The 26,720-nt window shown below is 46.6% G+C and overlaps 1 protein-coding gene across 1 annotated transcript; it reads left to right on the plus strand.

Annotated features, from left to right (window-relative positions):
- Nucleotides 1–127: 127 nt before the first annotated feature.
- On the plus strand, nucleotides 128–26,720 carry LOC309561944 (protein SSUH2 homolog; the record flags this gene model as incomplete). The annotated part of the gene is made up of 12 exons (XM_082266032.1): nucleotides 128–194; nucleotides 314–502; nucleotides 1,906–1,984; nucleotides 12,521–12,650; nucleotides 12,746–12,809; nucleotides 13,876–14,000; nucleotides 14,530–14,592; nucleotides 18,740–18,819; nucleotides 20,489–20,581; nucleotides 20,846–20,951; nucleotides 23,553–23,660; nucleotides 26,574–26,720. 12 exons carry the CDS (start codon nucleotides 128–130, stop codon nucleotides 26,712–26,714), a joined length of 1,245 nt encoding a protein of 414 aa, XP_082122158.1. The 3' UTR covers nucleotides 26,715–26,720.

Below are 26,720 nucleotides of genomic sequence, written 5' to 3' on the forward strand. Positions count from 1 at the left end.
ATTCCAATCAGAACAGAACCTCCACATTCAGGTAAGAGGAAATTGGCTTTACATGCCGCTGATTGGCTTCTTATTAGATTTGTATCCATATCATTTTTATTTATTTTTTTTCTTTCTTTCCAGAACCATGGAGGTGCCGAATTATGGAATGATGGGGCAGCCGGTTCAGCCGGGATACCCGATGATGAATACAGGTATGCCTCAGTTACTGGCAGAGGAGGCATCTATGAACCTCGTTCCTCCATGAACGGCCCGCATCTGATTATTATTTTACCACCACCTAAGATTTATTGTTCTTCTTCCTCAGTTGGAGCGAATCCCATGATACCTCCGGGACCAAATCCCATGATACCTCCGGGACCAATCTACCCCTCCGCTATGAATCCCACCATGGCTCCAGGGTTCTATCCCCCAGTCAACACAAACCCCCTCCTGCCTCAGACTGCCCCCTATCCCCAGTTCTCCGGCATACCCGGCTATGAAGGAATGGCGGGGGATGGAGGTAAGTTGGCCAGATATTTGACTTTAGTCTGTAAAATACTTTCATGTTGGAATCTGTATTGCCCAATTGTATGTAGGGCTCCATCTGTTCCCCGAATGATGTGTCCATTGTTGCCGATCAACATTTCCCCATTTCAATATGAAGCATCTCTTCTAGTCACACATTCTGAGGCACGATGTCCTACAGATCTGGAACTGCGACATTGTGTGAGAACTCATGGATCCAAACTGAATATTATGTGTTGTGGGAGTATTGGCAGAGGGGGATGGGTCCCCAATCGGGGGGGGGGGTGTCGGGGAGGAGGCGGGTACCTCATTGGGGGGGTGGATCATATTGGATTGATCATGGGTCCTCAAGGGGGGGGGTGGATCCTCACTAGGGAGAGGGGGGATCTTTATTGGGGGGTCCTCATTGGGGGGGGGGGTGTCGGGGAGGAGGCGGGTCCTCATTCGGGGAGTGGGTCCTCCATTTGGGGGGGTGGATCATATTGGATTGATCATGGGTCCTCATTGGGGGGGGGGGGGTGGATCATATTGGATTGATCACGGGTCCTCATTGGGGGGGGGGTGGATCCTCACTAGGGAGAGGGGGGATCTTTATTGGGGGGGTCCCCATTGGGGGGGGTTGTCGGGGAGGAGGCGGGTCCTCATTCGGGGAGTGGGTCCTCCTCATTTGGGGGGGTGGATCATATTGGATTGATCATGGGTCCTCATTGGGGGGGGGGTGGATCATATTGGATTGATAACGGGTCCTCATTGGGGGGGGGGGTGGATCCTCACTAGGGAGAGGGGGGATCTTTATTGGGGGGTCCCCATTGGGGGGGGTTGTCGGGGAGGAGGCGGGTCCTCACTCGGGGAGTGGGTCCTCCTCATTGGGGGGGGTGGATCATCATTGGATTGATCCTGGGTCCTATTTGGGGGGGGGGGTGGATCCTCACTAGGGAGAAGGAGGATCTTCATTGGGGGGGTCCTCATTGGGTGGATCTTCATTGGGGAGTGGGGGTCCTCATTGGGGGGCTTATGTAAAAGGTTTTGGCCAATTAAGAGATTTGTAGAGGTTGTTTACATGTGTATGGCCAGGAGTATAAAGAATGGTCATTGTCCCCCAACTTCTGGGTACGACTTAAACCCCCCCCCAGAGCAGCAGAAACCACAAAACCCGACATGACGGGAAATAAGACAATCTCTGGATGAAGTCATTTTGGAGGTTTTTCTTTTCTGGATGTTATTTTGGATCTGAGGTTCTGCCCGGTTCTGCTCTCTGGGTCTCTCCTCTCCTCCTGCAGACCAGCAGTTGTGTAAATTCCGATTTTAGGCTTCCAAGCTCCAGGCAGGGAGAACCTCCTTAAGGATTCTTCACAATCTGCCAGAATTACAGACAAAACTCTTTACTTCTCTTTACAGGTGGGAAGTTTCTTCCTCCCCCGCCAGTGGTGGGACCCGGACCCGATGCCCTCCCCACAGCTGCAAACACAGATTGGACGTAAGAGGCTTTCATTATATAGAAATGTATGCAAGGCAAGAAATGGATTGAGATTTCTGCAATATGGCCGTTCCTCGCGTTATTTCCCCTTTACAGAAAATATTGATCAGTCAGGAATATTAATATAATAAGTGGTGTAAGCCCTGCCCAGTTTTCGTTTGGAAAAACATCTCCAACCCAACCCCCTATCCTATTCTCCACATCCCAGACTAATCATTCTGTAGTCCCAGATGAGCAATAATTGGGCTGGACAGGGCGCCGCTCTGAATTGGACACGCTGGGTATTTTTTATTGATTTACTTTATCAAGCAGAAGATTTTCTGTGGTAGAATTGTCAGATTTAAAGTACGGAAAAAAGAAGTTCATTGATTACACCTAAATGAAAATGGCGGGTTTATATCGGGGCGTGGAGGTCTGCAGCCATGTGGTTTGCTTTGGTGACGCAGATGATCCGCTTCAGGAACCGCGTCACCCGGGCCAGCAACTAAAAACTTATAATGTGACATCCAATCCGGGATCCCCTTTTACTTCTCTCATTGTAATAATGAAGAGGACCAATGAGATGCTCCCGTTGATGCCTCCTTGTGGTCTCCCATTAATGCCTCCTTGTGGTCTCCCATTGATGCCTCCTTGTGGTCTCCCATTGATGCCTCCTTGTGGTCTCCCATTGATGCCTCCTTGTGGTCTCCCATTGATGCCTCCTTGTGGTCTCCCATTGATGCCTCCTTGTGGTCTCCCATTGATGCCTCCTTGTGGTCTCCCATTGATGCCTCCTTGCGGTCTCCCATTGATGCCTCCTTGCGGTCTCCCATTGATGCCTCCTTGCGGTCTCCCATTGATGCCTCCTTGCGGTCTCCCATTGATGCCACCTTGCGGTCTCACATTGATGCTTCCTTGTGGTCTCCCATTGATGCCACCTTGCGGTCTCCCATTGATGCCTCCTTGTGGTCTCCCATTGATGCCTCCTTGTGGTCTCCCATTGATGCCACCTTGCGGTCTCCCATTGAGGCCTCCTTGGGGTCTCCCATTGATGCCTCCTTGTGGTCTCCCATTGATGCCTCCTTGTGGTCTCCCATTGATGCCTCCTTGTGGTCTCCCATTGATGCCACCTTGCGGTCTCACATTGATGCTTCCTTGTGGTCTCCCATTGATGCCACCTTGCGGTCTCCCATTGATGCCTCCTTGTGGTCTCCCATTGATGCCTCCTTGTGGTCTCCCATTGATGCCACCTTGCGGTCTCCCATTGAGGCCTCCTTGGGGTCTCCCATTGAGGCCTCCTTGGGGTCTCCCATTGAGGCCTCCTTGGGGTCTCCCATTGAGGCCTCCTTGGGGTCTCCCATTGAGGCCTCCTTGGGGTCTCCCATTGAGGCCTCCTTGGGGTCTCCCATTGAGGCCTCCTTGGGGTCTCCCATACAGAAGATCTCCTGGATTATGCTGTCGGTAACACTGATTAATGTCTCAGCTACACATCAGGAAGAACTATTGATCTGTGGGAAGGATTAGAAATGGCCGCTTTACAACCTTCAAATCTCTGAGGAAGGGGGTCCAAAGCAGCCCCTTAGGCCCCTTTCACACTTGTGTGACTTGTCTTGCGACTTTGCAGTTCCAAGTTCATACCCAATGATTTCCAATGGGTAGCATTCATCTCTGTGCTACTTCAAGCTGCAGTGACTTCATAGTTCCTGCACTACTTTGGGATGACTTTAATGCGACTCGAGGTCCATAGACCTCGCATTACACAGCCATTGCTTCAATCCAGTCAAAGTTGCGGCAAAAATCACGGCACTGTTGCGCAATGTTCAGGTCACACAAATGTGAATGGGGCCTTCTTTAGTTTTCTTTCCTTCCAAGGGTGAAAAACCCTTTGATTGCTGATAGCGGCTTTATCCTCCAGCAGTAATTGAATGAAAATATTCACCGGCTGGTTGCCCTCAGGTCTATCCATCCAATCAGCTTGCCCATAGATGGATGGAATCCCGGCTGGGTCAGCAGGAAGGGATCCATGTATGGCCGGCCCTGGTCCCTGAAATGTGGAGATTTGTGATACTTGGAGGAGCTAAAACCGGAGTCAAAAATCAACCCAAAAAAACCACAAGCACGGCTTACAGCGTTATCCAATGTTTCTTCCTGCTCATAGCGTCCCCTCCCCCAACACACCCCCTGCGCCCTCCCCCCCAACCCACACCCCCTGCGCCATCTTTGAATGTTTCTTCCTGCTCATAGCGTCCCCTCCCCCAACACACCCCCTGCGCCCTCCCCCCCAACCCACACCCCCTGCGCCATCTTTGAATGTTTCTTTCTGCTCCTGGCCCCCCACTTGTGTCTCATATAAATCCAGGGATTGTGCACTCAGCAGATCTCCTCTATACATTCAGCTGCGTTGCTTTTCCAATAATGGAGGGAAGGAAATTCCAGATAATTGGACTTCATACTGACATTGATGGTCACATCTGATTGGCACCCAAAGCACCGGCATCAGGAGAGTCCATGGTGTCCCCCCGTCACAGCGAACACCAGATCTCTACCAGATCCTGGGACCATTCCACTATACAGTAAAACCTTGGATTGCGAGCATAATTCGTTCCGGAAACATGCTTGTAATCCAAAGCTCTCTTATAGCAAAGCAAATTTCCCCATAAGAAATAATGGAAACTCAGATGATTCGTTCCACAGCCATTTATTCATAAGTCTTTCAGTTTATAGTCTATATACAAAGATTATAGCAATGTGATTGGTTGTGTCATCATAAAATGTCCATCCACAAATGGCGCCTCCACAAGGGGATTAGAAGCAAAATCCAGCAGGAGCTACAGAGTATAAAAGAGGAGAGAGGAGCCTCTAATGCCCCATACACACATGCAGATTATCTGCAGACTTTTGTCTGCAGACTTACCAAAACCATGTAATATGAGGTCAAACCTAAACACTTTCAATTTGTATGCAATCCGGCAGGCCCTTGCACTACATAGAAAAGGTAAGTCTGCAGACAAAAGTCTGCAGATAATCTGTACGTGTGTATGGGGCATAAGTGTAGCAATATGGGGACATTTAACCACTCTGCAACCGCTCACAGTAATAGTACTGCGGCAGAGTGGTTCGTTATCGTCCAGTCACGTAGTATTAACGTGACTGGACTCCTCCCCTTCTGGGCGGCGCTTGCGCGCCGCCGGAGGCTCGCTCCCGCTGTTTTCATTCACAGCGGGAGTCGGGCCAGGGGAGGAGCAGCGGCGATCGCCGCTGCTCTTACCCGATCGTCGGGGATCGAGTCTGGAGATCCGCCCGCTGTGTGTAAACACAGCGGGCGGATCTCCATAGTGACAGGGAGTGACAGATGGGACTGTTCAGCATAGCTGGACATCCGATCTGTCCATGAATCACATAGTCACCTCCCCCCCTACACGTCAGTAAGCACCAGGCATACATTAACCCCTCCCTCTCCAATAAAATTAACCCCTTCCCTGCCAGTGTCATTTTTACAGTAACAGTGCATATATATAGCACTGATTACTGCAGTAATGTCACTGGTACCCCCAAAAGTGTCAAAAATGTCAGTCAGGGGTCCGGTCTGTCCGCCGCAATGTCGCAGTCCCGCAAAAAAAATCGCAGATCGCCGCCATTACGCGTTAAAAAAAAAACACCAAAAATGACAGAAATCTTTCCCTTTGTTAGTAAACGCGATAACTTTTGCGCAAACCAATCAAAATACGCTTATTGCGATTTTTTTTACCAAACATATGTAGCATAAAACAAATTGGCCAAAAACTTTTAAAAAAATTGGTTTTTACATCTTTTTTGGGGGGAATTTCATATAAAAAAATGTGAAAAATATTGTTATTTTTTCAAAATAAACGCTCTTTTTTTTGTTTATAGCGCAAAAAGTAAAAATCGCACAGGTGATCAAATACCACCAAAAGAAAGCTCTGTTTGTGGGAAAAAAAGGACGTAAATTTCGTTTGGGTACGGCGTCGCACGACCGCGCAATTGTCAGTTGAAGTCGCACAGCGCCGAATCGCAAAAAGTGGCCTGGACGGAAGACAGCAAAATCCTCCGGTTGTAAAGTGGTTAATGAAGGTACAACATTTAGCAGCTCACATGGTTGATGATTAAACAGACACATCTAAGTATGCCGGCATCCGGGGTAAAGCTGTCCACATAGACCGTCTTCTGAACCACCGGCTCTCACTGATGTCCGTCCGCAATTGTGATTGGGAAGACTACCCTGCAGTAGAGTGATCTGAAAGCGAGACTTTGAATCGCTCGTGGAGCGTGGAAGGGTGTGATGAAGATGGCGGTGCGGAGGATGATCTATGTGGACAGCTTTACCCCGGATGCCGGCATACTTAGATGTGCCTGTTTTAATCATCAACCCTGTGAGCTGCTAAATATTGAACCTTCATTAAATGTAACCATATTGCTACACTTAGAGGCGCCCTCTTCTCTTTTATACCCAGTTGTGACATGACGCTACTTGTATATCAAGTCAAAATTTATTTTAAAAATGTGCTTGTCTTGCAAAGCGCTCTCAAACCAAGTTACTCTCAAACCAAGGTTTTACTGTATATGCATTTTATAAGTAGCTTTAGTCAGGGCCGGTGCTAGACTGTTTTACACCCTAGGCAAGATCAGCTACTTGTGCCCCCCCCCCCTCCCCCCCAAAAAAAAGGGGGAGGGGTTAAAAACTGCTCTGTCATATCCAGTGACCCCGATCTGATGGTTCCTCCATGTAATGTTGTCATACCCAGTGATCCCAATGTTCCTCCATGTCACACCTGGGGACCTCCATCCCCCATGGCACACTCAGGGATCCCAATTCTTCATGGCACACCTGGTGACCCCAAACCCCTGTTACACCTGGTGACCCCTCTCCCCCATGTCACACCTGGTACCCCGATTCCCTTTCATACCAGGGATGCTCCATGTCACACCCAGGGACCCTGATCCCCTGTTCTGGGGACACTCACTGGGTGGTATGAAGAGAGTGGCCCCCACTCTGCCCTCCTTCACTGTGATCCTGCTGATTCCTTCTCCCAGGACTCTCCTCTCCAGGACCACAGTGCTCCCCACAGCTCCAACCGGCTCCTGGTGGAGGGAGAAGCAGCAGTCGGAGAGCTCCGCACATCCTTCATCACCAACCTCCTCAGACCCTTCCGGTGCCTCGTTGTTTCTGCCCCAGTAAAGGTTCCGCCCTCCAGTGCTGAGCTCAGGTTCAGCTCTCCTCCACTCCCTGCTTAATACCAACCCAGGAAAATGAACGGCTGCCCACCAGCTCAGATTAGAGATTCACTTCCCGCCCAGGGATTAGGCCGCTTAGCTCCAGACGAAGAGGATCATTATGCAGCTAGCACTCCGGTGGGCTCCCTTCCTGCCCCTTGGGGCTCCCCCAACAATGGTGGAAAGCCAAGGCCTGGTAGTTCTGCCACTGCCCCAGACACCTGGCATCTTCCTCTGTCCCTTCTTCCTCCCCCACTGCCGCCCCTTTCCTCAGCTCACAAGGATCATTCATGACGGAGAGTGAGTGCTGACTCGTGGCTGCGCCCCTAGATGGCAAAGCGCCCTAGGCGGCTGCCTAGTTTGCCTAGTGGAAGCACCGGCCCTGGCTTTAGTCTGCAATGAAAGTTCCCCTGATAGTTCACTGATTTACTTTCAAAAGTTCCAGTTAAAGTGTAATTAAAGGCAAAACTTTTTTTGTAGTTTTGGATGGAGAGGGGAGGGATTAGACCCCCTGTCAGTTTTTATTGCTGTCTGTGTCCCCGTTGGGTAGATCCATTGAGGAATAGAGATATTGGTGCACAGGTTATATCTCTATATAGACCAGCCAGCGATGGTTGTAAATATCTACCAATAATTGGGGTGAAAGGCGATCCGTTTAGTGTTGGGGGTGCAATAAAGAAAAATGCGGGACCACCTGCGGCTGCTGTCCTCAGAGTTGTGACCGCTCTGTGTGGACTGAAAGGAAGAAAGGGAAGGAAGCGCCAGCTAAGTGTAGAATCCCAGGTAGGTTTTAATAGTAAAGGATTAAAAACACTCACAAGAAGTATAGATTAGAAATTCTCATCTGTTGGTATCTGTGGAGTCCTCCTAAGTCCGTCCTGCAGGACCGCTGTCCTCTGTTCCAGCTGCTGGGCAGGGAGATGGCGGACTCCGGAACCTGGAGAAGCCTCTTGAACCAGTGTGGAATGTACAGAAGAAGTGATGTCACCGGAAGGATTGGAGGAACCGGATGAGAAAGGGAAACAAGGCAACCCAGAGCCTGTAGAAGGAGCCAAATGCTCGAAACGCGTTGCCTTGTTTCCTTGTTCCTCCGATCCTTCCAGCAGATGGAACAGAGGACAGCGGTCCTGCAGGACGGACTTAGGAGGACTCCACAAATACCAACAACAGATGAGAATTTCTAATCTATACTTCTTCTGTGTGTTTTTAATCTTTTACTATTAAAATATAACTGGGATTCTACACTTAGTTGGCGCTTCCTTCCCTTTCTTCCTTTCATCCTCTGTGTCCGGTTTATCATTAAAAGTAAAAGAAAATCCCACATTTTGGGTTGTCCTCAGAAAAGTAAGAGGGGAAATCTTCCAATGGGGGACACTAGTTCTGGTGACCTGGGGGTCCCCAAAGGGTTCCCTTAACCACTTAAGCCCCGGAAGATTTTACCCCCTTCCTGACCAGGGGGTATTTTGCGATTCGGCACTGCGTGACTTTAACGGACAATTGCGCGGTCGTGCAACGCTGTACCTAAACAAATTTGACGTCCTTTTTTTCCCACAAACAGAGCTTTCTTTTGGTGGTATTTGATCTCCTGTGCGATTTTTTGATCATGCGCTATAAACAAAAAAAGAGCGTCAATTTTGCAAAAATAACAATATTTTTCACATTTTTTTATATGAAATTCCCCCCCCAAAAAAAAAAGTAAAAATCAAAATTTTTTAACATTTTCGGCCAATTTGTTTTATGCTACCTATGTTTGGTTAAAAAATCGCAAAAAGCGTATTTTGATTGGTTTGCGCAAAAGTTATCACGTTTACTAACTAAGGGAAAGATTTTTGTCATTTTTGTTGTTTTTTTTTTTTTTTTTTTTTTTTTTTTTTACGTGTCATGGCGGCGATCTGTGATTTTTTTTTTTTTTTTTTTTTTTTTTGTCGGACCCTTGACTGACATTTTTGACACTTTGGGGGTACCAGTGACATTTCTACAGTAATCAGTGCTATACATATGCACTGTTACTGTAAAATGACACTGGCAGGGAAGGGGTTAACTGTATTTGAGAGGGAGGGGCTGTGTGTGTCCCTAGGGGCGTGATTCTAACTGTGATTGGCTGTCTGTTGAGGTGTAGTTACACTGATCAACGGTCCTACATAGTAGAACCGTATGATCAGTGTTTCTACACAGGGGAGAATGACAGGTGGCTTGTTTACACAAGCTGCCTGCCTTTCTCCCTCTCCCCCGACGATCGCAGAGTGAGCGGCGGACATCGGGTCCGCCGGTCACATGCGCGGGGGGTCCGTGACCACGCAGGAGCGTGCCGCCGGCGGCGTGCGCTCGCTCCCCAGAGCCTCACAGCCTAGTGACATATATTTACGTCACTTTGCCGGTGAGGGGCTGACCGCCGCAGTAAATCTTCTTGCGGCGGTCGGCAAGCGGTTAATTTTCAGGCATTTCCCCTCACTTCCTGTTTTTCTATGGGACATAGATGGCAAAAAAAAATAAGCTGATGGGTATAACCCTCCCCCTTCCAAAATGGGGGGGGGTTGCCTATAGTTCTTCTTTAAAGGAAGTTGGAGACACCTGACTTCACTTCTGGTGTCCACACATCGATCGATCTCCTCCACCTCAGCATTGCTCCTCCGTGATCTGTATAGATTATCAATTTATAGAAAATCATGGAAAGGTAACCCAGAGAACGTTACCAATCAGATTCAGAGATTGTGATCCAGAGGAGAGGAGGATTTCCACTCCCGGTGACTCAGAAATTTCCTAAATCAGTAATAATCCAAAGTGTAATATAAAGGTGAAGAAACGCAATGATGTCTCAATGTCATGTTGGGTTTTGTCCTTCATATTCAGTGCAGCCCCATCTGTATTTCTATTCTTTTACCCAGATTTAAGATATTGATGAGTATATTGGCGCCTCTTCTATGGTTTCTTTACATTACAAGGGGGGCGTACCCCAGGGAGTGACCGCCTCCGCTTTGTCTTCTTCTGCAGGCTATTGGCTTTCTGCTGTGTCCAATGAAAAGCTGGCCTTTGTAGCTGCAATGGGGTTTATCTACTGACCCTAGAGAGGGCAATTACTGCTAAAGCCGAAACAAGCTGAGGATAGAAGCGGAGGATAGAAGCGGAGGATAGAAGCGGAGGATAGAAGCGGAGGATAGAAGCGGAGGATAGAAGCGGAGGATAGAAGCGGAGGATAGAAGCGGAGGATAGAAGCTGAGGATAGAAGCTGATTGGATTCTCTGCAGAATTGACTCATTTTCTATCTTTGGTAAACCCCGATGGGTTGTGAAAGGCTTTGGTGGACGCGGCATCCATGTTTCTGTAGTTTGTGAAGGAAAACAAAATTGGGGAAACACATTTTTGTGCTTCTATTCTTATTTTCGGTTACCAGTCACAGAAAAGACACGAACCCTTCTCTGTGATATGTGAGCCCAATCGATGGCTCGTCTGTAATCCACGTAGAAAGGTCTCCTGCACTCATCATGCACAGAGCCATGTTCTAATCTAGAAAATAAAAACATTGGGGCCGTCATCTGGCACAATGGATCACTTTATTGAATGGAACCAAATTAGATTGCAGTGACGTTTATCAGAAAGGATGAGCATTGCACACAGGCTCAGAGCGGGGAGGATGGAAGCTGCACCATGGCCCGGTCTTTGCTGAACCTGTCGGCTCCACAAGTGAGGATTCCACCTGAAGCCGCACCTTCCTTCATCACTGGCCATGGGGCAGCTTCCATCCTCCCCGCTCTGAGCCTGTGTGCAATGCTCATCCTTGGGGGCCAGAAACCAGAAAGCAAGCTACTCACTAGGGGGGGAACCTCTGGGTGAGTCTAGGATGGAAAGGGACCTGGGGGTTCTGGTAGACAACAGGCTTGGCAGTGGCATGCAATGCCAAGCCGCTGCAAGTAAAGCCAACAGAATACTGGGATGTATAAAAAAGGGGATTCACTCCAGAAATAAAGAGATTATTCTCCCGCTCTACAAGACTCTGGTCCGGCCACATCTGGAGTATGCTGTCCAGTTCTGGGCACCGGTCCTCAGGAAGGATGTGCTGGAACTGGAGAGAGTCCAGAGAAGGGCAACAAAAATAATTAGGGGAATGGAGGACATCAGCTATGAGGAAAGACTACAAGCACTGAACCTATTCTCTCTGGAGAAGAGACGATTGAGGGGGGATATGATATCAATGTACAAATACTGTACTGGCGACCCTGGCATAAGGAACAAACTATTCAGAGAAAGGAAATACAATAATACACATGGCCACTCACTAAAACTAGAGGAAAGGCGGTTTAGGGTCCATTCACACTAGCGCGACTTGTCAGGCGACTTGGTTGCCTTACAAGACGCGGTCGGTCGCTCGCCATTGAATAGTACAGGACCCGTTCTAATAGGAGCGACACAAAAGGGTCCTGTACTACTTTGGGGCGACCTGGAGGCGACTTGCATTGACTTCAATTATATGAAGTCCCTGCAAGTCGCCCCAGCAAGTTGTGTCGCACCAGTCTGAATAAGCGCTTAACCTTAAAGTACGTTGGGGGTTCTTCACTGTCAGAGCAGTAAGGATGTGGAATTCTCTTCCTCAAGCAGTGGTATCAGCAGGGGGCATCGATAGTTTCAAAAAACTATTAGATGGGTACCTTTAAGACCACAACATACAGGGGTATACAATGTACAACATACAGGGGTATACAATGTACAACATACAGGGGGTATACAATGTACAACATACAGGGGGTATACAATGTACAACATACAGGGGGTATACAATGTACAACATACAGGGGTATACATTGTACAACATACAGGGGGTATACAATGTACAACATACAGGGGGTATACAATGTACAGCATACAGGGGTATACAATGTACAACATACAGGGGGTATACAATGTACAGCATACAGGGGTATACAATGTACAACATACAGGGGTATACAATGTACAACATACAGGGGGTATACAATGTACAACATACAGGGGGTATACAATGTACGGTTAACAGCAAACACACATCATAGGTTGAACTGGATGGACTGATGTCTTTTTTTCAACCTCACTAACTATGTAACTATGTAACTTTCTACCGACAAAGGTCACTGCAATCCAATCTGATTTTATCCAATTCAATAAAGTGACTAATTGCATGAGATCGTGCGCTTTTTTTTTTTTCTTATTTTAGGAGCCCAACAAATAAAATCAGTATTGGGTTTTTGGGTCTGAGGAATATAATGATGATTATTCTCCCGATGACCATAAAGTTGGGTAAGGTGCGATATTTTTCCTTCATGTGACATCAACTGTAATTTTCTCCATCCGCAGGGTTCCCTCTATTAGCCAGGAGACGGCGAAGCAGGCCCTTCAGGACTACGTCAGTGGCCAGTGCTGCTATGGCTCCTCCCCCGTGCAAGAGATGGAAATCCAGCAAATGAAGCCATTCAATACATATAGGGTGAGAATACAGCTGGAGGTCTTCACTGACACGAGGACCCCCAAATTAATGTCTCCTCCTATTGAATGATAACTATCGTCTTCTTTTATTGGCAGTATCGCTTGGAAACCTTCACAGAGTCACGGTCCTGCCAATTTACGACCAAACCGCTAACAACAAGTGAGTGTTGGATTTCATGATCTGTGGAGACCATTCATGGGTGGGATTTTGGTGAATTGTTGAAATGGCCATCAGCTGACCTTATTTCACTATGGGGGGAGCTGACCTTATTTCACTATGGGGGGGAGCTGACCTTATTTCACTATGGGGGGAGCTGACCTTATTTCACTATGGGGGGAGCTGACCTTATTTCACTATGGGGGGAGCTGACCTTATTTCACTATGGGGGGGAGCTGACCTTATTTCACTATGGGGGGGAGCTGACCTTATTTCACTATGGGGGGAGCTGACCTTATTTCACTATGGGGGGAGCTGACCTTATTTCACTATGGGGGGAGCTGACCTTATTTCACTATGGGGGAGGGGTCTTCACTCCCTTTTAACATCTCCAATCGAATCCTCATTTTGGGGACATTCAGCCATTTCTTGCCCCTGTGTTCCTCTGAGGGCTGTGCTGGGATTCTGGAAGGTTCTAGTGGACTCGTAAATTTCCTGGTCACCTCCAGGCACAGGACTTTTGGCCACACAATGTTTTCTGTCGGCCATCAGAGATTTGCACCTCCAGAGGAACTGTGAAGAGCAATCCCTACGCAGGACGTTCAGACTTCATCTGAAGTAAATCTGACTGCAAAGTGATGATCTACACATGCAGATTGTGAAACGATTGCATTATAACGCATGTTACAGCAAAACCTCTCCATAGTATTGGGGTTCCCCATGTGTTTCAGTGGCACTGATTGTGAATGGAACTCTTTTTGTGCTGTAGAGTGGCTGCCAACACCCAATGCTCTGCAGATTACCAAAGTACGTATACTCTGCGTCATGGTGCACTGCGTTATGAAGTCACCTGAAATATCTTGGTTCTGATTGGTCTACAGAAGTTTGTTGGATGATAACCAGTTTGTGGGCTTGTGTATCTATAGAATTTGTGATTTGCTGAGTCCTGTAGATACCAATAAGCCAATCACAAGAGCAGGAACTTAAATGTGAAACAGTTTGGTGAAAAAAATTTCAGAATAATGAGAATTGTCTGTGAACTGAAGTCCTTGTATTCGTCTTCCTGCAGGTGAGAATCTGGATGGTCCATCCAAAGGGCCGGCTCCTCAGCCCTGGGAGATCATCCTGGAACCTCCGGCCCTCTTCCATGATGAAACAAAAAAACAGCCGGTACCTCACACCTCCTCCAAGAAGGTAAGGTCTCTTCCATACGGAGGAAAGTACAAGACGCGTGGTGGTGGCAGGTCCTGTGATCGCTCTCTTTCATCTATGCTGAATCCGGCATTGTGTGGTGGAACCTCAGCTCTGCAGCTGCACTCCTGGTCCTGCACCGCCATCTTCTCTTCTCATGTTGTCAGAGCTGACTGTCACTTCAGGTGCCTCGCCCCAACGGGGTTCAGTTGGCTCTGGCAATTGTCCCAAAGCCTCCTGGGGTGCTTGATGAGTATTTCAGGAGACTTTATACCGGGGGGTGGGGGGCATTTTTGTCTAGATGTGTGGAGCCAGGTCCCACAAAAATATTTTAAGAAGAATTTAACTTTCAAATCTCGTTGTCCGATTGTCACTTCACCGTGTGTAACTCTGAGATTTGTTGGCGTGTATAAGTAAATGTGTCCGATACTTGTTCTGCAGAGCTGTGCGATATTTGGCTGCGAGCTCTGTTACATAGATTGGGGGAAGTGTTCTCATTGGTGACCCTTCTGTCCTCTATCTTCTCCTCCAGGAATGTGAAGAGTGCCATGGAAAGGGGAAGATCATCTGTCAGAAATGTAATGGAAATGGACGGGTAAGTCCTAATAGTTCTGGGGAAAACACGGCAGCCGCCATTTATAGATGTAAATTGTAGCCATCATTCAAATGACAGGAATGGAATAGATGAAATATGTAAAGGGGCACTCCAGACAAAGCTGAGTGGGAAAGGGTTAGGACCCCTGGCATCTCTTTGTTGCTATGAGTCTATTGTCACCTATCCTCCTGTCATGTTGCTAGGACAGAAGTGAAGGACATCAATAAGAACAATGGATAAAGGCCTGTGTATGTACAAACCCACACCCCCCAAATTTCTGAGATGGGAAGAAGGGGCACGGATTAGCAAAAGTATGAAGGTGTAGGACACGTTCCCCCCCCCCCCCCCCCCTTAAAAATTGTTCTATAAAAAAACTATTTGTTTATCCCACAAGTGCTTTTTTTTTCCCTCTACAAATTCTTTTATATTGGCTTTTAAAATGTATAAATGCAGCAATGTAGAAATTGGATGAAAGGTTTATCGCTGGAGGATAAATAGTGCATTTTATATACAAATATATAGATCAGAGCAACATGAAGGACCAATGGAGGAAAGAGGGACTGAGCGACTTTGTTCCAAATCAGGGACAGAAGGGAGCTATGCCAACCTCCAATATTTGAAGGGACAGTTGGGAGCTATGCCAACCTCCAATATTTGAAGGGACAGTTGGGAGCTATGCCAACCTCCAATATTTGAAGAACCGTAAAGCTGCACTCAGTGGAACAGAAGGGGGCGCTCTGGTCATGGGAGTGTGGAGCAGATGTCCTGTAATAGTCCGGCATGGCTGTGGAAGGAGGAATTTCATTGTGGACCTCCAATGGAGGCGATAGGAAGAGGGTGACCCTTACTTCAGGGTGAAAGGTTGCTATGACGATCCGTTTCAGGGGCATTTCTCCGTTTGCCAAGCCAGCCGACATTTCCACTTTACGCTCCATTGTGAGTTCAGTTTTCCTTTAACAAACTTTCAATTTGTTGTGTGTTTTACATGTTCGAGAATATTATTCTGAACGAGTAGAATGAGTTCCTTTTGATCGATTAATTTCTTTTTAAAAGCATATACCAATCTTAGTGAAACAGTCTACAGCAGGGAATATACAAGTATATTTATTCACCAGACATGTTTTCACCATAAATGATCAGACTTGAGTGACACAAAGAGATAACTTTACATAAATTACAAACTTAAAACGATAAATGCAATGTGATATTTAGCTAAACGATGAAAGTAAAATAAAGCAAGATTGCGTTTTTCCCAGATGTAGTAGCATAAACCATAGATAAATGTGCTATATAATCAGACCACAATTGTCTGCGAATTGCGCAGCCGATAGTCACTCCACTGCAGATGAAGCGAGAATAGGCTATGCAAAACGTGAGACTAATACGCCAATATGCGCTAAATCTGATATTAATAAAAATGTTCTAAAAAGCAAAAATCAGCTCTTAGAGAAAAATCTACGTATGGTTAATACGGCTGGGACTGTAATCTCGTTACTCTTAAATATGAAATATAAAACATGTAAGGAAGAAAAGAAATGATAGTAAATAACAATCAAATAATAAGCAAGATATATTTACCATACTTAAGATGGCTGCTAGCTTAGAATGGTCGTTACCAGAGTCCTTAAGATGGCGGCCTTTCCAAGATGGTGGCCAGTTAGGGAGGAGTTTCGTTTGGCGTCCCTCCAAGTTTCAGATACATGATGGAGCAAGATGGAGTCTGTATAGATGAGTCTATGCATGGCTGTAGTAGCGTGTGTGTTGTATATGTAATGTATGAAGGGCAATGTGAGAGTGTCGTGATGTGTCCTATTACATCTGGGGTTCCTTTTTATATTGTGTTGAACAAAAGGGCAGTAAAAATTACCATAAACCAAACCCAGTGGGAGGAACATTATCCCCATTGGTTGAGATTACTTAACCATTAAGTACTGAGGTCATTGGGCGACACCTCTACTAGTTAACCAATATATGGGATATTAAAACTGTATAATTTCTCCATTTAAGACTATCATAACAAACAACATAATCATTTATCCATGCTCTCATCCTCTATACATGTCCATCTAATATCCACCATGTATCTAAGTAAAGATTGGACTTGGTAACACCATTGAATTAAGAATATTACTAATACAATATATATATATATATATATATATATATATATATAGTATATAATGATTGGAAATTACTGATTTACCTATATACTTTACATTTATTAGCAGTAAGAATGATATAGATACATGGACAGTTATATATATATATATATATATATATATATATATATATATATATATATAATAATATAGCTACACAACAACTTGTATATGTAAACTTTTCTACACATGGGTTATTTCCAATCAGAATATTATCCAATAAGGGATTATTATGTTAACAACAATACAGTCATGATTTGGGACTGGATTATAAAATATGGGAGAAATTCAGACCAATTGACACTACTATATAATAGATATAATGTACTTCTCAATAGAAGATTGTCATAACATCATAAGTTCCACAACCCACTTTTGTATATGATGGGACAAGGATGTTGTATAAGCTTATGATTATATGAAATTCATTTGAGGATGCAGTTCTCGTCAGTCTGACAATATTTCTTTGATACCATTTAGTTTTCAATGGACAATTGTCTGTATGACACAATCTTTACCCCCGTATGTGTGTAGGTAAATGAATTACAGACTCTAGTCTTTGTCCAGGCTGATTTCCGTTTGTTTGTCTTCTTATGGTTGAAACAATAGTTTATCTGCTAGTGGATGGGTGAACACAGGTGTCATCCTGAATTTGAGTTTTGGCCATTGTGTGATAAACGTCTCATGGCCAGAACATAATGTTTTATGATCCCTCTGGTTTCTCTCTTTTCATGACTTTTATCCTTTGAGGTCTGTTGTATGTACCCCCCCCCCCCCCCCCCAAGGCCGTCCCACCTGGGATAAGCAATTTAGTTGCCTGCCTTTCCAGAGCATTATATTCAAATTTTACCAAACACAATTTCCTTTTGGGGGCAGATGACATAGCTTCTTATCTCAAAGTTCATGTAAATAAAACCATTTCAACAATGGACGCAATGCGTGCTTCAAACTGAAGGGGTTTTGACTCAATCTGTAACAAGGTCATTTGAGGCCTCAAAGTTCACAATTCTTGACCTGTAATAATAAAAATGTATTTCTATTTCGTACTGGAAGTCTAACAAATTGTTTTTAATCCATGGCGGTCCCGGCGCTTTGTTCTCTACTTTTTGTCCTTGCTTAGTTTGTGAACCGTCCCAGTCCTGGTTACAAAGTGCTGCGTGATGATTGGGTTCCGGGAACACTGCAATCACCTTTCTAATTCCTTTTCTTGGATACCCAAGTCGCTTTTCTATTTAAAGGGAAATGCCACCAGCTTGGGCAGAATGGCAACACGGAATGTATTCAAGGTTCTTTTTTCTCCCCACTTAAGCCCAGAAAGATGGTGGGAGTTTTGGCAGGTTGTTGGGACTGTTTGAAGAGCATTTTCTGCCCCAGAACTAGTAATGGGACAGTCAGTTAAAACCTGGGTGCCTAACCACACGGGGGTCTTCCTTAAGCTGGACATATACTAGCCGAAAGATCGTTCAAACTCCTTTATGAAAAACGAAAAATCGGCCATGAGAGCAGACGATCGTGCCATGATGTAATGACCGAATTTCAAATGATAAATCATTCAATGGACACAAATCCGTTTTTCGTTCAGTTTGTCACATATGCGCGGTGCAAACAGTTCGGGCGAGAAACACATTAACCTTACAATTTATCGTTCAGTAGCATTTTCCAAACCGTCCCTTCAATTTTTCGTCTCTGAAAAGTTAAAACCGATTTTCTATTTGACAGATTTTCAAACAATTTTTCTGCTAGTGTATGGCCAACATAAGTTAGGAGTGTTAACAGTACACCGACAACCAGGTCTGAATACTTTGAGGAATTTCATGGACAGCCCCAATTTTATCTGTCCATTGTCTTCTTACCTCACAGGGGTCCATGGAGGAAGAGAAGATTGTTGGCTGCTTTCAGAAATTTACATTTTCAATAAATAGAAGCAGCAAAAAGTAAACCTTGCCAATGATTCATTGTGGTATGTTTTGTGTTTTTATTCCTCCCAGGAAAAATGTGGATGGTGTAATGGGTCTGGACGCAGTGCTGGAGAAGAATGTTCACACTGCGATGGAAGCGGTTCAGAAGGGTAAGTGTTGGGAAAGCATTGGGAGTACATGTGTTCTGCACAGACATTGTGTCTAGGCGGCAATTCAACGTGACCTCAGTACAGCTAGTAAAGGGGTCTTCTACAACTGCCATGCCACTGGTGAAGAGGGTCTGAGATGGGGGCCTTGCCACTAGTGAAGAGGGTCTGCTACAAGTGCCGTGCCACTAGTGAAGAGGGTCTGCTACAAGTGCCGTACCACTAGTGAAGAGGGTGTGTGATGGGTGCCGTGCCACTAGTGAAGAGGGTCTGCAATGGGGGCCTTGCCACTAGTGAAGAGGGTCTGCTACAAGTGCCGTGCCACTAGTGAAGAGGGTCTGCAATGGGGGCCGTGCCACTAGTGAAGAGGGTCTGCTACAAGTGCCGTACCACTAGTGAAGAGGGTCTGCTACAAGTGCCGTGCCACTGGTGAAGAGGATCTGCAATGGGGGCCGTGACACTAGTGAAGAGGGTCTTCTACAAGTGCCGTGCCACTAGTGAAGAGGGTCTTCTACAAGTGCCGTGCCACTGGTGAAGAGGGTCTGCAATGGGGGCCGTACCACTAGTGAAGAGGGTCTGCTACAAGTGCCGTACCACTAGTGAAGAGGGTGTGTGATGGGTGCCGTGCCACTAGTGAAGAGGGTCTGCAATGGGGGCCTTGCCACTAGTGAAGAGGGTCTGCTACATGTGCCGTGCCACTAGTGAAAAGGGTCTGCAATGGGGGCCGTGCCACTAGTGAAGAGGGTCTGCTACAAGTGCCGTACCACTAGTGAAGAGGGTCTGCTACAAGTGCCGTGCCACTGGTGAAGAGGATCTGCAATGGGGGCCGTGACACTAGTGAAGAGGGTCTTCTACAAGTGCCGTGCCACTAGTGAAGAGGGTCTGCTACAAGTGGCGTGCCACTGGTGAAGAGGATCTGCAATGGGGGCCGTGCCACTAGTGAAGAGGGTCTGCTACAAGTGCTGTGCCACTAGTGAAGAGGGTTTGCTAAAGGGCCGTGCCTCTAATGAAGAGGATCTTCTACTAGTGGCGTGCCACTAGTGAAGAGGGTCTGCTACAAGTGCCATGCCACTAGTGAAGCGGGTCTGCGATGGGGGCCTTGCCACTAGTGAAGAGGGTCTGCTACAAGTGGCATGCCACTAGTGAAGACGGTCTGCTACAAGTGCCGTGCCACTAGTGAAGCGGGTCTGCGATGGGGTCCTTGCCACTAGTGAAGAGGGTCTGCTACAAGTGGCGTGCCACTAGTGAAGAGGGTCTGCTACAAGTGGCGTGCCACTAGTGAAGAGGGTCTGCTACAAGTGGCGTACCACTAGTGAAGAGGGTCTGCGATGGGGGCCTTGCCACTAGTGAAGAGGGTCTTGCATGGGTGCTGTGCCACTAGTAAAGCGGGTCTGCGATGGAGGCCTTGCCACTAGTGAAGAGGGTCTGTGATGGGCGCTGTGCCACTAGTGAAGAGGGTGAAGAATTTGCTTGTTTTGGGTTATATTTATATCCAAAACTTCTTCCTTCCACAGGCAGGGCAAAAAATAAACCTATGAGGTCTTGAACCCTTTCCTACGCCACCCAATTCTAAACCAATTGCTTGAAATTCGTTTGTCTATTGAACTGCTTGGTGAAAATTCCAAAAACCTCTGATTACCCATCCATTCACCAAATTCTATTCTGTGAACAGATGCAAAACCTGCAACCAGACGAACGTGCAGACCTGCCCCGGCTGTAGCGGAAAGGGGCAAGTGATCTCCTACATCGAGCTGACGGTTACATGGTGAGTATACAATATACTTTGTGTGGAGTAAACCTTCTTGGGGTCGGTTGAATCCCAACTGGTAAATCTTTGTGCTTCTGTTCCTTTGGAGGCTGTGAGGGGGGTGTGGTTTAAAGGGGGTGTGGCTTGACGTGTGTGGGAGTGGTATAGAACTGAGGATTGTAGTGTGTGGGTTGTGTTGTTTTTTTTTTTTTTTTAAACAACATTCCATAAAGTGTATATGAAGAGAAGTCCAGTTTAGAGATTTGATATTTTGTTCTGCAGGAAGAACAACCTGTATGAGTTCATTCCTGACCACCGCTCCGAATTCAACACTGACCTCTTCAAGAAGGTGACTGGCGAAAAAATCTTCGCAGATGAGCAGCTATTGGTGAGATTTTCTTTTTCCATCTGATGCTATATATATAAAATATAAAACCATGGATGGAGCCCTTGGCTGACATTAGGGTGGGCTGTCTAACCATAGGTGGAGCCCCTGGCTGACACAAGGAAAGCCCATCTCAACATGGATGGAAGCCCCTGGCTGATCTTGGATGAATTCCCAGGCTGACAATGGGTTGGGCTGTCTAACCATGGATGTAGCTCTTGGCTCACACTAGAGTGACCAATCTAACCATGGATGGAGCCTCTGGATGACACTAGGGGGGGCTCCTCTAACTATGGATGGAGCCCTTGGCTGACCCATCTGACCATGAATAGAGCCCCTGGCTGGCACTAGGGGGGGGGACTCAACCATAGATGGAGCCCCTGGCTAAAACTGGGGGGGGGGGGGCATCTATCCATGGATAGAGCCCCTGATTCACATTGGGGGTGGGGGCCCATCCGACCATGGATGGAGCCCCAGGCTGACACTAGAGGTGGGGGGAGGGCATCTAACCATGGATGGAGCCCCTGGCTGACATTGGGGTTGCTCCATCTATTGGATATCTTGGATAGGCTGGACACCTCATACAGGAGAGGGTTTACTGGTACTGGTAGACAACAGGCTTGGCAGTGGCATGCAATGCCAAGCCGCTGCAAGCAAAGCCAACAGAATACTGGGATGTATAAAAAAGGGGATTCACTCCAGAAATAAAGAGATTATTCTCCCTCTCTACAAGACTCTGGTCCGGCCACATCTGGAGTATTCCGTCCAGTTCTGGGCACCGGTCCTCAGGAAGGATGTGCTGGAATTGGAGAAAGTCCAGAGAAGGGCAACAAAAATAATTAGGGGAATGGAGGACATTAGCTATGAGGAAAGACTACAAGCACTGAACCTATTCTCTCTGGAGAAGAGACGATTGAGGGGGGATATGATATCAATGTACAAATACTGTACTGGCGACCCTAGCATAAGGAACAAACTATTCAGAGTAAGGGAATACAATAAGACACGTGGCCACTCACTAAAACTAGAGGAAAGGCGGTTTAACCTTAAAATACGCAGGGGGTTCTTCACTGTGAGAGCAGTAAGGATGTGGAATTCTCTTCCTCAAGCAGTCGTATCAGCAGGGGGCATCGATAGTTTCAAAAAACTATTAGATGGGGACCTTAAAGACCACAACATACAGGGGTATACAATGTATAACCTACAGGGGTATACAATGTACAACCTACAGGGGTATACAATGTACAACATACAGGGGGTATACAATGTATAACCTACAGGGGTATACAATGTACAACCTACAGGGGTATACAATGTACAACATACAGGGGGTATACAATGTACAACATACAGGGGTATACAATGTACAACATACAGGGGGTATACAATGTATAACCTACAGGGGTATACAATGTACAACCTACAGGGGTATACAATGTACAACATACAGGGGGTATACAATGTATAACCTACAGTGGTATACAATGTACAACCTACAGGGGTATACAATGTACAACATACGGGGGTATATAATGTACGGTTAACAGCAAACACACACACATCATAGGTTGAACTGGATGGACGGATGTCTTTTTTCAACCTCACAAACTATGTAACTATGTAATATGTATTTGGGAATCGGTTCCATGTATGTTGGCAGGACAATGTGTCCTTCATTCGAAAAAAAAAAAAAAAACTGGGAACATCAACAAACTTTATTGTTCATGCTTGTGTAAGGTCTGAATTTTTTAATTATTAAAAAAATCCTGAGAGACTTTCATGATTTTGTATTCTGAAAAATCGTGATTTAGACTCCTAATTGTGTCCGTTCATTGAGCTTATTTTTATTTGAGCGTCCCCCTCCAGTGTTGGTGGATCCAAAGAAAACACGCGTGTAGGGCTGGCTTTTTAGTAGATGTGTATGGGAGGAAGGGGCTGGCTGTGAATGTGGGGGCTGGGGCTGTCAGGGGGGGGGGAGGCTGGATGTGAATGGGGGGCACTAGATGTGTATTGGCAGGGTCTGTCTTGGGGGGGGGCACTAGATGTGTATAGGAGGGGCTGGATATGTGTATGGGGCGGCTGGGTCTGTCTCAGGGGGGCTTGGATGTGTATAGGGGGAGGGTCTGGATGTGTATTGGCAGGGGGGACGGCTGGGTTTGTCTGGGGAGGGCTGGATACATATGGGTGGGAGGGGGGCTTGATGTGTATTGGCAGGGGGGCTTGATGTGTATATGGAGGGGCTGGATGTGAATGGGGGGCTGGGTCTGTCTCGGGGGGGGGGGGTGCTGGATGAGTATTGGCAGGATGGGGGGCTGGGTCTGTCTCGGGGGGGGGGGGGGGCTGGATGTGTATGGAGGGGGCTGTATGTGTATAGGAGGGGCTGTATGTGAATGGGGGGCTGGGTCTCTCGGGGGGGGGGGCTGGATGTGTATTGGCAGGGGGGCTTGATGTGTAAATGGAGGGGCTGGATGAGAATGGGGGGCTGGGTCTGTCTCGGGGGGGGGGGGGGGCTGGATGTGTATAGGAGGGGCTGTCATTACTCTCCTCTATCGTGTGAAGGTTTTCCTCCATTCTTGGATGGTGATTGGTTGTCTGTTGATGTAGGTGCCGCCTCTGGTGAATTTCCCCGATGCGTCCATCAATCAGGCGTCCCAGACGGCCGTCCAGCAGCATTACTCCCAGTTCATCTCCAGCTCCCGGATACTGAAGCAGGTAAGTACAGGGATACCACTTACCTGTTATTTCTGGATCCTGAGGAGTGCAATGCTCCATTCAGAGGTGCCGAGTCCTTTATATCCGAATTCCGGAATAATAAATCCATCAGTCATGTGACTTCTTCCGGAATCTTCTCCCAGATCTGTGCATCCAGTGTGAGACTTCTGTAATAAAGACCACCCACTGCTTATGGTCTCCGCCCCCCCTATAGTGGGTGGAGCCTGCTGGGCCCCTCGCACAGCTCTGCTCTCATTGTGCAGGGGGGCTGGGCTGATCTGGTCTCTGCCCCCCTTGTAGTGGGTGGAGCCTGCTGGGCCCCTCGCACAGCTCTGCTCTCATTGTGCAGGGGGGCTGGTTTTGTGGCTCTTCAGGGATATGAAATGGATTTTTGTGCCAGGGTTCAGCTCAGGTTTGCCGGATTTACCATTACAAGTATTTCTAAAGTCACCATAAAACGAAATGGAAAAGTGAATTCATAGATGACTGCAGGCTATCGCCCTTTTATAATTCACATTTAGTCTAAAGCAGTTTTAAACCCAAAAACAAATGTCCTATAATGCAGTTTACCAACTCCTAGATGTGGTGGCTGCATTCGTTTTCTTGTTTTTTTCCAATTTCTTTAAAAGCAAACTCCAGCTTTCTGCCATTACCTTCATTACAGAGCGCTGAATAACCTGTATATGGAATCCGCTGCATCCAGGATACAGCATTGTGTTTCAGCGGCAGGACGGAGACCTCCCATCCCACTCCCAGAACCAAATCTAGTTGGGCCAAATGCTGCTCAGCCATTCACAGGAGGCTTTGTAATGAATACAAGGCTTCTTCTGGTTGGCTGAGTTGGAGAGGTGGCAAAATGACCTCACGATCGCCAACACCTCAGTCAACCAGAGAAAACCTTGTATTCAATACAAAGCCTCCTGTGAAAGGCCAAATGCTGCTCAGCCATTCACAGGAGGCTTTTTTTTTTTTTTTTTTTAATTTTTGATCACTTTTATTCCTATTAAGAAGGAATGCATCCAGGATTCAATTTGTTCAATTTATTCATAAACAGCATTGAGGACGGGATCAGTAGCTCGATCTCAGTGTTTGCAGATGACATAAAATTGAGCAGGACAATAACTTTACATCGTGAGGCAGAAATCTTACAGAATGACCTGAACAAAATAACAGAGTGGGCATCTTTATGGCTAATGAGGTTTAATGTGGATAAGTGCAAGGTATTGCACTTAGGGACTAATAACGCATTGGCAAAATACACGCTAGGGGGGGAACCCCTGGGGGTATCAAAATGGAGAAAGATCTGGGAGTCTTAGTAGCAGATAGACTTAGCAATAGCATGCAATGTCAAGCAGCAGCTGCCAAAGCCGGCAGAATATTAGCATGCATAAAGAAAGGGATGTATTCCAGAGATAAGACTATAATCCTTCCACTTTATAAAACTCTGGTCCGACCGCATCTGGAGTATTCTGTCCAGTTCTGGTCACCAGTCCTCAGGAGGGATGTGTTGGAGCTGGAGAGAGTCCAGAGAATGGCAACTAAACTGATTAGGGGATTGGAGGACCTTAATTACGTTTAGAAGTGCTCGATTTATTCTCCCTGGAGAAGAGACGCGTGAGAGGGGACATGATAGCAATTTACAAATACCTCAATGGTGATCAGAGCATAGAAAATAAACTATTCAGTCGCAAGGATTGCATGAGGACACGAGGACATACAATGCGATTAGAGAACAAGAGATTTAACCTCAGGCTACGCAGGGGTTATTTTACAGTAAGGGCTATAAGACTGTGGAACTCTCTACCACAAATGGTGGTAACTGCGGGGAGTAAGGATACTTTTAAAAGACTTTTGGACATACATCTCAAGGATAAAAACATTCAGGGGTATGAGAGATGATCGCACCTACAGAGGTTGAACTGGATGGACTGCTGTCTTTATTCAACCTCAACTGCTATGTAACTATGAATGTAAACCTCACTTGTAATAGGAATAGGGCATGACAGGTCCTCTTTATGGAGAAGTTGGGGGTGGGGGGTCACATCTCTGCTCTGGGCTGGGATCTGGAAAGCAAAGAAAAACAATAAATCGATCTCAGGCTTTCCAATTAAAAAAAAAAAAACACCACAGTGTTTACATCTGCCAGCGCCAGAAGTGACATCATAATGTCACTTGCGGCCTCCGAGAGTCATAGAGACCATCTGGTCCTTGGTCAGCTCTATGGTAAACTTCCAGGTGAGACCAGAGAAAATAATGAAGTGGCGAAACCTCCCCTAAGATTGTTCTTACGGTTCAGGGAATCACCGGCTGAAACCAGTTATCGGAATGATGCCGGCAGCTGCACCCATCACCCAGATATTACCACTTCACCCCGATGTCACATGATGGCCACCCGGGGGAAGTGGTTAAATATGATTGGGTGGATGGCTAATTCAGCTGAGGATCCCAACCAGAGGAAGCCTTGTATTCATCCATTCAATACAAAGCCTCCTGTGAATGGCTGAGCATCGCTTGTCTGACTCAGTTTTGTAGCAGATTCTATATAGTTTATTCAGCGCTTACAGGGTGCTTATCCATTAGTGATGGTAATGGATGTTTGGACCAGGTTATACAGACCAAGCTGACCAGCAAAAGTGGCAGTTGGAGGGTCAAGATCATTCCCCCATAATGTGTGTAATATGCATATTTTCTATGATCGTCGGCTCATGGTTATAATGCAGTATTTTCTTGAGTGAGGTTTTGTCAGGAAAGTAACACATTGTGGCCACTAGATGGAGGTGACATCCTAGGAAATAAACTCATCAGACACATCGGTCATACTGAGACATTTCTATAATCGGAGCCAGCAGTGTGCAGCTTTGCCAGTTGTGATTGATTGTACTGTGACCCCCAATTTCTCCTCTGTGTCCCCAGAGACAATCCATCGAGTGGCTGCCCCTCACCAAGGTGGAGTACAACTGGAAGGGGAAGAGCTGCAGCTACTTTGTCTACGGACGGGAGAATCGGGTGGAGACGAAGGATTATCCATCCACTTGTTGCTGCGTCATCCTCTGAGCGGTG

The sequence above is a fragment of the Pelophylax lessonae genome (genome assembly GCF_965119305.1).
Source record: "Pelophylax lessonae genome assembly, chromosome: 8".
Classification (NCBI taxonomy): domain Eukaryota; kingdom Metazoa; phylum Chordata; class Amphibia; order Anura; family Ranidae; genus Pelophylax; species Pelophylax lessonae.